Here is a 15216-nt window from a genome sequence, read left to right as displayed (position 1 = left end):
GTGCTGCTCCAAAATTCTGGTATCCTCGCAGGTACACTTTCTGTGAGGATTTTGGTCACACCATCCAAAGAATTTCCCCTTTCCTTTGAATGAGGATTTGAAGGAGGTACTTGAAAATGTTAACAGCTGTTAGATAAGGTTTGAATTTTTTAGAACTAAATGCTTCTGTTGTATGGAAACTCCGAGGCGATTTTTTTTTTTTTTAGCTCACCTTGGATTTTATTCATGGTATTATTACTAAGAGATCACAACTAGCTCTCCATTTCTTCATGGAAATGCTCACAGTAAGACTGAAATTGTCTAAATCCTGAAACTCGCTCCCTGAAGTAAATAGTAACTGGCACTTCTATGGTTCTGAATGTTTCATTTTAGGAACTGGTGGTAATCTGGCTATTGCTGCTTTTTTTTTCCAGTTTTTAAAAATTTATTTATTTTAAAAAAATTAATTGGCGTATAGTTGATTTACAGTGTTAGGTTAGTTTCAGGTAAACAGCAAAGTGAATCAGTTATACACATATCCACTCTTTTTTTTTTTAAGATTCTTTTCCCATATAGGCCACTGTCATCATTGTTCAGTCACTAAGTGGTGTCCAACTCTTTGCGATCCCTTGGACTATAGCTTTCCAGGCACCTCTGTTCATGGGATTTTCCAGGCAAGAATACTAGAATGGGTTGCCGTTTCCTTCTCCATTGAACCCATGTCTCCTGCTTTGGCAGGCGAATTCTTTACCGCTCAGCCAGCAGGGAAGCCCATATAGGCCATTACAGAGTATCGAGCAGAGGTCCTTGTGCTAAATAGTATAGCTGTTGCTTCTTAATCCTTGGGTACTTTTTACACATTTCCTCAATTTCCTTTCACTTTTTATAAATTATCGAGAGTCTTTTACTGTCTCTGATCTCCTGGAACATGTTCTCTTTACTAATTTTACACCTGTCTTTTCAGGTGAGGTACATCTGTTCAGCTCTGGGTTGTCGCCAGTGGGATAATGATGAAATGGAACAAGAAGAAGACATCTTGCTCCTGCAGCGCACCCAGAAAACCGTGAGAGCCGTTGGACCTCGCAGCGGCAATGAGAAGTGTGTATTTAGATGATGTTGCTGTTGATGTTTAGAAGTACGGGAAGAGCAGAGTTCATCGGCTTTTTCTTTGTTGAAATTTTCTGAACGGTTTTGTTTCCCCAGAAGCATACTACTTTTTAAGGAGAAATGTAGCCCCTCGATTTATCTGTTTATTTAAGCTGTGCTGGGTCTTGGTTGCAGCACACAGGCTTCTCCAGTTGTGATGCGTGGCATGTGGGATCTTAGTACCCCCACCAAGGGTTGAACCCACGTCCCCTGCATTGGAAGGCAGATTCTTTCCCCCTGGACCATCAAGGAAGTCCTTGTAGCCCCTAAATTTAAAACAGCTTCATGACAATTAATATTAACAAATCTTGAGCTGAACTTCTCACCATGTGCTTTTGGATATGGTAACCAGGAGGACTCCCATACAATGACTGTATATTAGCTTTGTTGTTGTTATTGCTTAGTCACTCAATTGTGTTTGACTCTTGGCCCCATGGAGTATAGCCCCCCAGGTGTTTCTGTCCATGGGGTTTCCTAGGTAAGAATACTGGAGTGAGTTGCCATTTCCTCCTCCAGGGGTTCTTCCCCACTCAGGGATTGAAACCAGATCTCTGCGTCTCCTGCATTACAGGAAGATTCTTTACCAGAGTCACCAGGGAAGCCCGTATATTAGCTTAGTTTTAGGTTAATGATACTTTTCACAGTAACCTCACTGGTCAAAGTTCTTTGAACACAGAAAGACAAAGCTGATGTGGTTTGTTTTACTTGGGCCTGTTGGACTCTGAAGTTCTCTCTGGTAGATAGTTTTGTAGTTTGTCTGACTATCACATCAATTTTAAGATATAATATTTTAATCTATTTTCTTAAAGTGTTAAAGTATAGTTTATTTGGTCAAATACTTTTTTGTTTCCTTTTTCAAATAATGTAAATCTTTACATTTAAAGTAACGTGATTAGGGACTTCCCTGGTGGTCCAGTGGTTGAGAATCTGCTTTCCATTGCGGGGGGATCTGGGACCAATCCCTGACCAGGGAACTAAGATCCAACGCTATGGGGCAAATAAGCCCACATGCCAAAACTATAGAGAAGCCTGCACGCCACAGCAAAGGGTCCTGCTTGCCGCAACTAAGACCCAACACAGCCAAATAAATAAATATTTAAAAAGCTAAAATAAAATTACATGATTGGATTAGATATACTAGTGGTCATAAATTACATGCTTGACTTTTTTTAAACCTAATGTTTAAATTCTAAATTGCCATGCAATAAAAAGAATTTGAGAGCCCATCTTTATCTTTTTGAAAGTGAACCAGACTTTGAGATTTTGTCTAATTTGATGCACAATAACTGTTTCCTGAAAACTTTTTTCAAGTTCAGTGAAGAATGTATTCTCTCTTCATTCCCTGGACTGTAAGTCGAGGGCTTTGCTGGCAACCAGAGCGCCTTTATCCTGATGAGATTTTGTTTCCCTAAATGTTGAATGCTTGTTGCGTGTTCAGCCACCATAGGAGCAGATGTTCAACTTAACAGAATTTGAATTATCAGAATGGGAAGAGTCTGACGTCTGAGATCCATATTCCTTGAGTATCTACTTTTTAACAGATGTCAGAATTCTAGGGCCATTTTATATCTAAGTGTCAAGACCATTATAGTGTCAATAGATATGTGATTTTTCTATATGTTAATTCTAGAGGAAACATTACTGCTACCACTTTACAGATATGGACACTAAAACTCAGACAAGGTTAAGGCTAACCAGATCTCAGTCAGTAGAGAACTAAGGCTGGAGCTGAGGTGTTATGACCTTCAGACTTGGTATACTGGGTCACATTGCCTTTCAAGGCTCTATTTTCATAAAAATCTAAAATTGATGTATTCTTCTTGCCTTTTACATTGGCTTATTGGGATATCCCAATAAGGGTTAATTTCTCTACGCTTGAGTGAAATGTTTCCACATTTTAATTAAGCAGTAGGACTGACTGCAAGCTGCGTCATTTTGATGTGACTTTAATGTGTTTTGAGAAAATCGCCTTGATTTAGAAATGTGAACATTTGTTAATCTTTGAGAGAAAAATCTATCCCATAGCTGTTGTCACATCACAGCTCTCAGAATCCCTTTCTAAAGGGTCACGACCCAAGTTACGCCCTCTTGTGGCTGAAATCAGTAGTGTGCGCTTTTCCTGAAGATTGTGTTTAATTGTTCCTTTTCTCATCACCCAGGTTTTAGTGTTTGTTTCTTCACTCTACAAGAGTTCTTTATTGTTTGGTCCCTTTTTTTAAATGTAAATTTCTAAAACACGCCTTTGTAAATTTAAGGTGGAATTTCAGTGTTGGCCACTTTGAACTTCGGTATATTCCAGACATGGAAACTAGAGCCGGATTTATTGAAAGCACTTTAAAGCCCAGTGGAAACAAAGAACAGTCTAAAATCATTTCAGACGTGGAAGAGCAGGAAGCTGTCATGATGGATACAGTGATAAAGGTCTCCGTTGCGGATTGGAAAGTTATGGCGTTTAATAAGAAGGAAGGACACCTGGAGTGGGAATACCAGGTACCTAGAACCACTGAGAATTTATGAATGTGTTTCTTTCCTTCTCAGTCTGACCAAACATGTTGGGTAGAGGGAGGTGACTGCCATTTTGCAGTTTTTCAACTTGTTCTCTGTGCTCTAAGAAATTTGTGATTTTATATCTTTTAAAATGTGAAAGTTGCTCAGTCGTGTCTGACTCTTTGTGACCTCGTGGACTATACAGTCCTTGGAATTCTCCAGGCCAGAATACTGGAGTGGGTAGCCTTTCCCTTCTCCAGGGGATCTTCCCAACCCAGGGATCAAATCCAGGTCTCCTGCATTGCAGGTGGATTCTTTACCAGCTGAGCCACAAGGGAAGCCCTCTGTTAGAATGGCTATTATGAAAGACAGAAGACAGCAAGTTTGGGTGAGGTGAACAGTGTACAGCAGCGTTTCTTTGACCTAGATGTTATGGAAAACAGCATGGAGGATCCTTACGATATTAAACAGAAGTGAAGAGAGTTGATCTTAAATGTTCTTAAAACACACATACAAAATAACTATGAAGTGATGGATATATCAGCCTGATTGTGCTAATTATTTCACAGTGCGTACATGTACCAAAATAGCACATTCTATACCATAAATGGCTTCCCAGATAGCTCAGTGTTATAGACCCGCCTGCCATGCAGAAGACGCCGATTCAATCCCTGGGTCGGGAAGATCTCCTAGAGAAGGAAATGGCAACCCCCACCAGTATTCTTGCCTGGGAAATTCCGTGGAGAGAGAAGCCTGGCAGACTGTAGTCCATGGGGTCATAAGAGTTAGACATGACTTAGCAACTAAACAACAATATCATAGGTACATACATTTTTATTTGTCAATTATACCTCAGTAAAGCTGAACAACAACAAAAAAGCTGGAAAAGTGAAAATTTTTAAAATAAATCTGTGGTTTTAAATGGTATTTCAGGAGTTGGGATACATATAAATACTGCTTGAAGATATTTAAATTTTCTTTTCCATTTTTGTTTGTTTGTTTAGTTTTGTACTCCCATTGCATCTGCCTGGTTGGTTAAGGATGGCAAAGTCATTCCCATCAGTCTTTTTGATGATACAAGTTACGCCCCCAATGATGGAGTTTTAGAAGATGAAGAAGATATTGTAGAAGCTGCCCGGGGAGCCACAGAAAGCAGTGTTTACTTGGGTGAGTGGATGTCTCTTATCTCGAGATAGTACATGTTGAATTCAGGTTTTATTCCTACATGGTCTCTCCCTACTTCAGGTGTGCCTATAGTAGTTTTAATTCCTTAGTACATTCTCTGGCCTTAGGATTTATACTTTGATTTCTGTTCTGCAGTGTTTTATCATTTTTTCAGTTCTGAAACTTCTGATTACCATAGTGTATTCTTTTTCTTGGAGACCTTTATTTAAAAGGCTTAAAAATGTTGCCATTACGTAGCATGGTTTCATGTTACTTATGTATCTTCAAAGTCTAAAACTTTTTACATTTGTATTGGTATCTCTATCAGCTTGCTTCCTCTTAAAGATTATGTTTAGTTTTTTCTATGTGTCTATACAGCTTATCTGAAAAATTAAAACAAAATGCTTGTGTGCTACTGGGCAATTGAAAGCCTTTAATATAATACATTTTGAAAACCCTAAAATCTAATTATTTGAACTAATTTTGTGGCCAAATACTCATAAAATTCTTTTAGTGCTATCAATGTGCTACCCACCCCTCAATCTCAGTGAAATGCAAGAATTTGAAAGAGTAACATGTCACACACATGATATGACAGTATTTAATTGAATTGTTAGTATCTTGTGAATGGCAGGTGTTTTAGGTTTCCTTAAAGAAAAGGTTACTTCATCTAAGCTATTAGTTTCCGAAGAGAACAATTATTTCTTTCAGTTTTCCTGCCAGAGGGGTTTCCCAGTTTTTACCAAAGATTATTCAGTGAGAAACATTGTAACTTGTACATAACTTTCCTGCCCTGTTTTTGTTGAATAACCTTTGGGTCAAATTTGAGTGCTTCATGCATGAGTCTTTGAAAAGAGCTGTGTAGCACATGAATAATAAATAACTGAAATTCGTCTAATTTTATTAAACCAAAATGAACCTTTTTGAAAAAAAATATCATGGGCACTTGATTCTAAATGCGATTGACAGGGTTCTGGTTGATTTAGGAATGTACAGGGGCCAGCTGTATCTGCAGTCATCAGTCAGAATTTCAGAAAAGTTTCCTACGAGTCCCAAGGCCTTGGAATCTGTCAACAGTGAAAATGCTATTATTCCTTTGCCAATCATCAAATGGAAACCTCTAATTCGTAAGTGAACTGTGAACTTTTATAAATGTTATTAAGATGTTCAGAGGCCTGATCATGACTGTCTTTGCCCTAGTTTTGAGTATCACAAGGATCACAACTGTTGTATGCTCTGTACTTTCTAATGGCCTCCTAATGGCTCAGCAGGTCAAGAACCCGCCTGCCAATGCAGAAACAGGTTTGCTCCCTGAGTCGGGAAAATCCCCTGGAGGAGGAAGTGGCTACCCACTCCAGTGTTCTTGCCTGGAGAATCCCATGGATAGAGGAGCCTGGTGGGCTACAGTCCGTGGGGTCACAAAGAGTAGGACATGACTGAGCACACATGCTCATCCTTTCTAATAAATGGGGAAGGCATTTCAGAAGTTAATGAATTTTAATTATCATTTTACAACATGATTTCATCGAAGCAACAGCTGCTTCTGTAGAAATCAGTGTTAATAATAAAATGTTTCTCTAGACAGGTTAGAAAAACTTCTAACCATTCTCTGACCATGCCTTGGTATCATTTAGTTTATATTAAGAATATTTGTGAAACATTATCTGGCTATCACATCACACTTCTTTGAGACACTCAAATGAATTAAATTCAAATACTAAGCCATCTGTTTTCTTCAGCTGTCTTTCTATACCTTGTATATGTTTTTTTTTTTATCACATATACCACATCATATTTTAATGACTTGTATAAATGACTCATCTTCTCTATAAGACTGTTTTTCAAGGGAAAAAACCTTGGGCCATTGTTTGACTAACATATTTAAACTGAACTGTGGTTGAATATCTGTGTTTTGAATGAATGAGGCATACACATTTTCATTAAAATCATAACAGTTAAGATTTCACCGTTTTCTTTTAGATTCTCCTTCTAGAACTCCTGTCTTGGTGGGGTCTGATGAATTTGACAAATGTCTTAGTAACGATAAGTTTTCTCACGAAGAGTACAGTAATGGTGCACTTTCAATCTTGCAGTATCCTTATGGTAAGTGTGATTACATTTGAACTGAAAATGGTGTCTGATTTTTCTGTTTATTTTAGTTTATTCATTTGAAATTAATTAATAGAATTCAGAAGCAGGGCAGTCAGTTCGAGGGTAAAAAATAAAATATCTTGGGAAGCAAATGTTGTATGTGGTGGCCAAGGTTCCAAAGACTGTTTGCAGGGGTTTTGTCACATGCTAGATTGGACACACCTAACTTACCTATGTCTCTATTCCTTCGTCTGTAAAACAAAGATATAATAATCCTATGCATCTATTTATCGAATTGTTCTAAGGTCTAAATGAGATAATGCAGTCATTTTTGTTTTGACATGTACACGCTCCTATATTTATGTTTTTATTTTTGGCTGCACTGGGTCTTCGTTGCTGCATGAGGGCCTTCTCTAGTTGTGCAGAGCAGGGGCTACCCACTGTGAGAACGCAAGGGCTTCTCATTGTGGTGGCTTCTCTTGTTGCAGGGCACAGGCTCTAGTGCGTGAGGGCTTCAGTAGTTCTGGTGCACGGGCTCATTAGTTGTGGCTTGTGGGACCTAAAGCATCCAGGCTTCAGTAATTGTGGCTCAGTGGTTGTGACTCACAGGCTCCGAAACACAGTTGTGGCATGTGGGCTTAGATACCCCTCAGCATGTGGAATCTTCCCAGACCAGGGATTGAACCCATGTCTCCTGCTCTGGCAGATGGATTCGTATCCACTGTGCCACCAGGGAAATCCAATAATGCTTAGTCTTAATTAGCACCAAGTCTGGCAAATAGTCAATGTTCAGTAAGCCTTAGTTCTTGTTATTACCTCTTATTTAATGATCAGCTCATATAATATAGTCTATGTAATATCTGTCTGTATAGTGAAAACAGATGTTTCCCATAGAGCTATGTGAAAATGCTATACAATGGGATTATTTTAATTTTGTTTTAAGACAAGGAAAATTAGCATGGAAGTCAAAAATAGGTGAAATTTGGCATGCAGCACATTCCTATTTATTTAGGAAAGTGAAAGTGAAGTTGCTCAGTTGTATCCAACTCTTTGTGACCCCATGGACTGTAGCCTACCAGGCTCCTCTGTCCATGGGATTTTTCAGGCAAGAATACTGGAGTGGGTTGCCATTTCTCTCTCCAGGAGATCTTCCCAACCCAGGGATTGAACCCAGGTCTCCTGCATTGTAGGCGGACACTTTACCATCTGAGCCACCAGGAAAGTTAGGGTATATTCAGATATGAAAGTCTTTTGAACAGTTGAACATTAAAAAAAAAATCCTCGAATCTGTATTAGGCAAAAACATAGACTTCTCATCAGTTACTTACCCTTGATGGTAGAACTGGAAAGTTATTGTAGAATTTAAATTGATTTAGTAAAAAAAAAAACAAACAAGGTGCTAAAGTCTGCTATTGATTAACATAGAAGGTAAAAGAGAACTGTGTAATCTGCCCACATGGTGTAAAACAGAAGTTAAAAAGAAAAGCTGCTTTCTAGGACAGACTCATTTTGACAGCCTGAAATGAACCAGAGGGCACAGTGGAAATGTTTTCCTTTCCTTGTGAAGAATTAGTCATGCTAAAATTTGGTATTTTGGAGGGGCTAAAGGGAGGCCTGGCGTGCTGCGATTCACGGGGTTGCAAAGAGTCAGACACGACTGCACGACTGAACTGAACTGAACTGAAAGGAAAGTTTAAAATCCTCGAAGGAAGTTTGAGTACTAATTTTTTCTTCCACTTAAGGGATTGAATCAGATAATAAGAGTTTTTTTTTTTTAGTCTTATTATTATTCAATAGAAAGAAAATGTATGACGTTATGGAATAAAGAAAAATATATCTGTGTAGAAGGAAGAAAAAGCACGGTAAGTGAGGCTGTGGAAATGTTCTAAAGAGATGAAACTTTAGGAAAAGGAATTCAAAGTGTTATGTCATAACAAATGAGATAATTTTTAGCAATTGGTGGTGGAACTATATTGGTTTATTTTTTTTAAAAAATCTAATGTTTATTTTTTTGAAGATAATGGTTATTATCTGCCATACTATAAGCGGGAGAGAAACAAACGGAGCACGCAGATCACAGTCAGATTTCTTGACAACCCGAATTACAAGAACATCCGCAAAAAGGACCCCGTTCTTCTCTTACACTGGTGGAAAGAAATAGTTGGAACCATCGTGTTTTGTATCGTGGCAACAACTTTCATTGTACGCAGACTCTTCCATCCTCATCCTCACAGAGTAAGACATTTTTTAGAATCTCATTTATTTCAAAGTGTTGGGACTATAGAAAGCTTTGTGTGTGTATGTGTGTGTGTGTGCGCGCGTGCGCGCGCCCATGTGCTGGCCAAGGGGTACGTTTCCTTAAATTTCACCCTAAAATCACTGTTGCCTGTACTTTTGTTTCCACGTGTATGTCACCCCTCCATCACTCTTCAATCCTGGCTCCACCCTGATCGTTTCCCTTCCCTTTGACAAAGAAAATGCTGTTGTTTTTCATTCTTCTAATACAGTTTCTCAGTATTGTTTGTTCTTCCATGTTATTTTGCAGCCTAATATTGTTAGCTAACTTCAATTCAGCTTTTGTACTGAGAGTGATTTTTTTCCCCCACCTCTTCAGCAAAGGAAGGAATCTGAAACTCAGTGTCAAACTGAAAATAAATATGATGCTGTCAGTGGAGAAGCTAACGACAGTAGCTGGAATGACATAAAAAATTCCGGATACGTGTCACGGTAAGAGTCTTATGCTAAAGTGCAGGTGTGTGCGTTGTAGCTTCTGGTGGTGACTGTTCAAATCCAGAAAGGAATAGTCTCAGATACAGAGAGCAAATGGATTGCCAGAATGGAGAGGAGTGGGACTGGTGGGCGAAATAGATGAAGACTAGAGTAGTTGTTCATTTAACATGTGCTCTAAACCTCCAGTTATATAATAAGTCACAGGGATATAATAGACAGTGCAAGGAATATGGTTAATGATGCTGCAGTAACTGTCTGTGGAAAACAGATGGTTACTAGACTTACCATGGTGATCATTTTATATTGTATACAAATGTCAAATTGTTATATGGTGCACCTGAAACTTACATATTATATGCCAACTATATTTCAATTAAAAAAGAAGAAACAACCTCTAAACGAAGGTCTTGTTTAACTTTTTTTTTTTTTTTTAATGTATGTGTACTAAGTCGCTTCAGTCACATCCAACTCTTTTTGACCCTGTGGACTGTGGCCCATCAGGCTCCTATGTCCATGGGATTCTCCAGTCAAGAATACTGGAGTGGGTTGCCATGCCCTCCTCCAGGGGATTTTCCAGACCCAGGGATCAAAACCTATTATCTTATGTCTCCTTCATTGGCAGGCGAGTTCTTTACTACTAGCACCACGTGGGAAGCCCTGAAACAGACTTATCCTTCAAGTTACTTAAACTCATTCAAAGTGGCGTATAAGACGGATAGAAGTATAGTGTTACAAAAGTTTAAAAGTACAGCCACCATGTATGTCAATTACATCTCAGTAAAATTGGAATTAAAAAAAGAATTATGGCCACAAAATTGAGTTGTTATTCAGATAACTTAGTTATTGAGGGTTTACCATGTACTGGGCTTGACATTTTTAATTGATAATTATTACATTACTAAAATATGATATAAATGATAATGTTAATATATTATTAGAGTATGATATAAATCTCCTGTGTGACTTAATCCTCAGTTATTTATCTCATCCTTATTCTGTCTAAAATAAAAAGCAAAAAAATGGGAGGAATATACCAATAGAATAGATCATTGTTAAAAGTGGAAGAGATTGGTTACTTAAAAAGCAGCCAAGTCAAATAATTTGAAAGTAAAATATGAGTAGAGAATCTGTTAGCAGGTCTGTCAGGTGTACGGATTTTAATGCTTTGTGGGACTAGAAATGATGCTGTGGTTCAGTTTTCTTATTCCATGGGTTATTGCTACATTTCCCCTTGGTTTTGATATCGTGCCTAGCACTTCTGTAATGTCAGGACAAGGGGAAGTTCTGTATGAAACTTATTGCTTAATATCCAGGATAACAACAGCTTTATGACAGAAAAGACTGATAATTACAACTAAAATGTGTGTTATTTTGATTATCTGTGGATTTATCTAAGCTGCATTCATACTGTATTCTCAAAAATTGAGAATTGACTGTAATCAGTATGTTCTAGCAAAACGTCCTGGGTGACCAGCAAGTGGTGAATAAAGGCTTTAATACCCTTGCTAATAGAGACGCTGACCTACATGTCAGTGGCCAACACCACCAGCAGGCGGGGAGGGAGAGGAGGGGGGGCCCACCAGCTCCACGGGCAGTCCATCACCCAAGCCATTCATTGTGCATTCAACTTCTATGCTGAAGAATTGTGTGCAGGACAGTAGCTTAGGCTTTGGGAGAAATATCAATAAAAAGACTGGGCTTATCACCTGGAGGAGCTTAAAGTCTGTGGAAGAAGGTGATACTAGATAAAACATAAACATATGGAGGAAAAAAACCATGAGCTAAGTGACTAATCCTGATTGTGATGATTCAGGAAGGTGTCATAAATGAGGTCACATTTTAATTGAACCATAAATCATGAGTAAGTGACAGGTGGAGATGGAGGGTGAGTGGGGTATGATGAATAAGCATATATTTGTAAGGCTGTTCTGAAGAGAATTGAGATAATGTACTCTAAAATTGTATCAGACTTAATTTTCCTTTCATTTTATTCAATATGAAGAGAATGCTGGTTGTTTTTAAAATATCAGAGCTCTGTGTAATACCTGGCGTTTATTGAGTGCCTGCTATGTTCTAGGCATCATTAAGAGCCTGAACTCTGGATTTAGTCATGAATTTAAGTCCTACGCTGGGACCTGAGTCAAGGTGATATTTATGTTTACAAAGTCTGTGATCATGTATAGGATAAGATTTTATATATATATATATATATATGTATATATATAAAATACACTTAGGTTATATATATATATATAATGGATATATCTCTTTTTCAAAAGAAATATCTGTTTTCATATTAGTGTTTTCTTTAATGTAGGAAGATAATTCAGTTGGCCCTCTAGGAGGAGTACGTGAACTTCATGGGCTTTTGCAGTTGGGGAGATGGATTTGCACTGAAGTACCTTGAGTAGCTATTTTTAGGCATACAGATTATTATTCTTCATTCTCTGGACAGTAATTGGCCCATGGAGGGTTGGGATATATTGTCTCTCCTCCTTACACCACACTCTAACCAGCTGAGCCAACTGCTAAATTAATATGAGTGTGCGAGTCATAAAATAATAAACTTAACCTTATGAGGGACACCAAAGGTAATCTAGAATATCTTCCACAGCACACATGCATGCATTCGTTTGTTTATTAATTCATGCATTATTCAACAGATATTTGTTAGACCTTCTATTTGCCAAGTAAAACCAGACTTTGGAAATACAAAGAGAAAAAACAATGCTTTCCTGCAGTCAAGTCTGTTAGTCGCTCAGTCATGTCCAACTCTTTGCAATCCCATAGACTGTAGCCTGCCAGGCTCCTCTGTCCATGGGATTTCCCAGGCAAGAATACTGGAATGGGTTGCCATTCCCTTCTCGAGGGGATCTTCCTGACCCAGGGATCAAATTAGGTCTCCTGCATTGCAGGCAGTTTCTTTACTTTTTGAGCCACTAGGTAGTCAAGTCCCCCAACAGTGGAAACAAAAGCCCTCAAGTTTGAGAAAACCTGGTGCAAGCTGACTGGAATATACAAGCTGAATATAAATAACTGCAAAATAGTAAGACTTAATTTAAATATTCCACGTACTGTGTGCAAAGTGCTATAAGATCATTAAGATCGGGGTCTAGGAAGGCCTTACAGAGGTGGTGAGACGAGCAGAATGAATGAAGAATAGAGTTTTATTAAGTCCAAAGAAGTTCCCATTGGAGCAAATAGTGGAAGCAAAAGCCCTCAAGTTTGAGAAAACCTGGTGCAAGCCGACTGGAATATACAGAGCAGAGCAGCAAGGCCAGACATTAATGGGGAGATAGGCTACAAAGTGGGGGTCTACCTGCAAGTGCCAGATGGTGAGTTAGCTCTGTCCAAATACCTTTGGACTGAACTGAACTGAACACTGTCTCCTGAGGCATCTCAGCAAATTTCAGATAGCTTTGGTTCCTAGAGAAATTTCTGGATAAAAATGTACTTAAGGGACTTCCTTGGCGGTCCAGTGGTTAAGACTGCATGCTTCCACTGCAGGGGGCATGGGTTTGATCCCTGGTCACGGAACTAAGATCCCACATGCTGCATGGTGCAGCCAAAAAAAAAAAAAGTTACTTAGATATAATAGTACTGATTAAATCTTTTCCATAAAATATACAGGCACTGACATAAGAGTAAAGTACATTTTCTGCTTGAATACAGAATGCCAAAGAAGATAAAAGGTTAAAGAATTAAGGATTAATTATTTGATGGATGATGGAAAGTATTGGATAGGACAGAAGAGTTTTAAAATTGCTATGAAAAGACAGCCTTCAGAATGGGAAAAAACAATAGCAAACGAAGCAATTGACAGAGAATTAATCTCAAAAATATACAAGTACCTCCTGCAGCTCAATGCCAGAAAAATAAACGACCCAATCAAAAAATGGGCCAAAGAACTAAACAGACATTTCTCCAAAGAAGACATACAGATGGCTAACAAACACATGAAAAGATTCTCAACATCACTCATTATCAGAGAAATGCAAATCAAAACCACAGTGAGGTACCATCTCAAGCCGGTCATAATGGCTGCTATCAAAAAGTCTACAAACAATAAATGCTGGAGAGGGTGCAGAGAAAAGGGAACCCTCTTACACTTTTGGTGGGAATGCAAACTAGTACAGCCACTATGGAGAACAGTGGAGAACAGTGTGGAAATTCCTTAAAAAACTGGAAATAGAACTGCCATATGATCCAGCAATCCTACTGCTGGGCATACACACTGAGGAAACCAGAATTGAAAGAGACATGTGTACCCCAGGGTTCATCGCAGCACTGTTTATAATAGCCAAGACATGGAAGCAACCTAGATGTCCATCGGCAGATGAATGGATAAGAAAGCTGTGGTACATATGCACAATGGGATATTACTCAGCCATTAAAAAGAATGCCTATTATATGGAGTGAAGTAAGTCAGAAAGAAAAACACCAGCACAGTGTACTAATGCATATACATGGAATTTAGAAAGATGGTAATGATGACCCTATATGCAAGACAGCAAAAGAGACACAGATGTAAAGAACAGTCTTTTGGACTCTGTGGGAGAAGGTGAGGGTGGGATGATTTGAGAGAATAGCATTGAAACATGTATATTATCATATGTGGAACAGATCGCCAGTCCAGGTTGGATGCATGAGACAGGGTGCTCGGGGCTGGTGCACCGGGACGACCCTGAGGGATGGAATGGGGAGGGAGGTGGGAGGGGCTTCAGGATGGGGAACACATGTATACCCATGGCTGATTCATGGTAATGTATGGCAAAAACCACTACAATATTGTAAAGTAATTAGCCTCCAATTAAAATAAATAAATTAAGAAAAAAATTGCTCTAAGAATAAGTGATTAACAAGTAATTTCCCCATGAAGCAGAAGCTTTTTAACTTTTTATAAATTTCCCAGGGAAAAAAATTAAAATGTGTTTGCTTGATTTATACAAATAGAAAAGCAAAGAAAGCTAAATAAGAGTTTATTTGCAGTCTATTAAGGTAATTTCTAGGAGATTTAGTTTTTACAAAGCAAAATTTAAAACTATTACAAACTTTTATAAATTTACCTTTTTTTTTTTTTAGTTATCTAACAGACTTTGAACCAATTCAGTGCATGGGCCGTGGGGGGTTTGGAGTTGTCTTTGAAGCTAGAAACAAGGTTGATGACTGCAATTATGCTATCAAGAGAATCCGTCTCCCCAACAGGTAATGGATGGTACTTTTAGTAAACTTGGAGTTGGAACTATATTATCTAATCTCATAGGCCATATGTCCTTCTTACTGTACTCCATAGAGACTATAGAAAACATAGTTTCTGAATCTAATGTCCTGTGCCACCAGGTAATCAACTCTAAAAAATGTCATCTACTTTGACCGCTTTGTATCCTCTTAAAAAATATGCCCTGTTTTTGATTCTTAACAATTCAGGGCATTCCCACAGTGAATTTTGATAACTACAAACTTCTATTACATATCACCATTGAAAAATAATCTATATTTATTGTGGAAAGTAAGAAATAGCATTAAAACAAAGACCAATCCATGTCTGCTCTACCCAGTAATAACCACTTTTAACATTTCAGAGTATTTTCTTTTGATTTTTTTTACTGATCATAAATT

General features: G+C 38.2%; 1 protein-coding gene across 1 annotated transcript in view; it reads left to right on the top strand.

Moving 5' to 3' along the window:
- Positions 1-15216, top strand: part of EIF2AK3 (eukaryotic translation initiation factor 2 alpha kinase 3) — a 79079-nt gene that overhangs the window by 40521 nt on the left and 23342 nt on the right. The window contains exons 4-11 of the mRNA XM_043468772.1: positions 944-1077; positions 3381-3615; positions 4617-4779; positions 5763-5903; positions 6757-6879; positions 8885-9102; positions 9482-9594; positions 14680-14802. Of these exons, the coding sequence (XP_043324707.1) occupies positions 944-1077; positions 3381-3615; positions 4617-4779; positions 5763-5903; positions 6757-6879; positions 8885-9102; positions 9482-9594; positions 14680-14802 (1250 nt within the window). The remainder of the gene's footprint in view (positions 1-943; positions 1078-3380; positions 3616-4616; positions 4780-5762; positions 5904-6756; positions 6880-8884; positions 9103-9481; positions 9595-14679; positions 14803-15216) is intronic.

Source organism: Cervus canadensis, chromosome 5 (assembly GCF_019320065.1).
Source record: "Cervus canadensis isolate Bull #8, Minnesota chromosome 5, ASM1932006v1, whole genome shotgun sequence".
NCBI classification, from domain to species: Eukaryota; Metazoa; Chordata; class Mammalia; order Artiodactyla; family Cervidae; genus Cervus; species Cervus canadensis.
The sequence above is the reverse complement of the archived record's forward strand: the minus strand, read 5'-3'. Positions and strand labels throughout refer to the sequence as shown.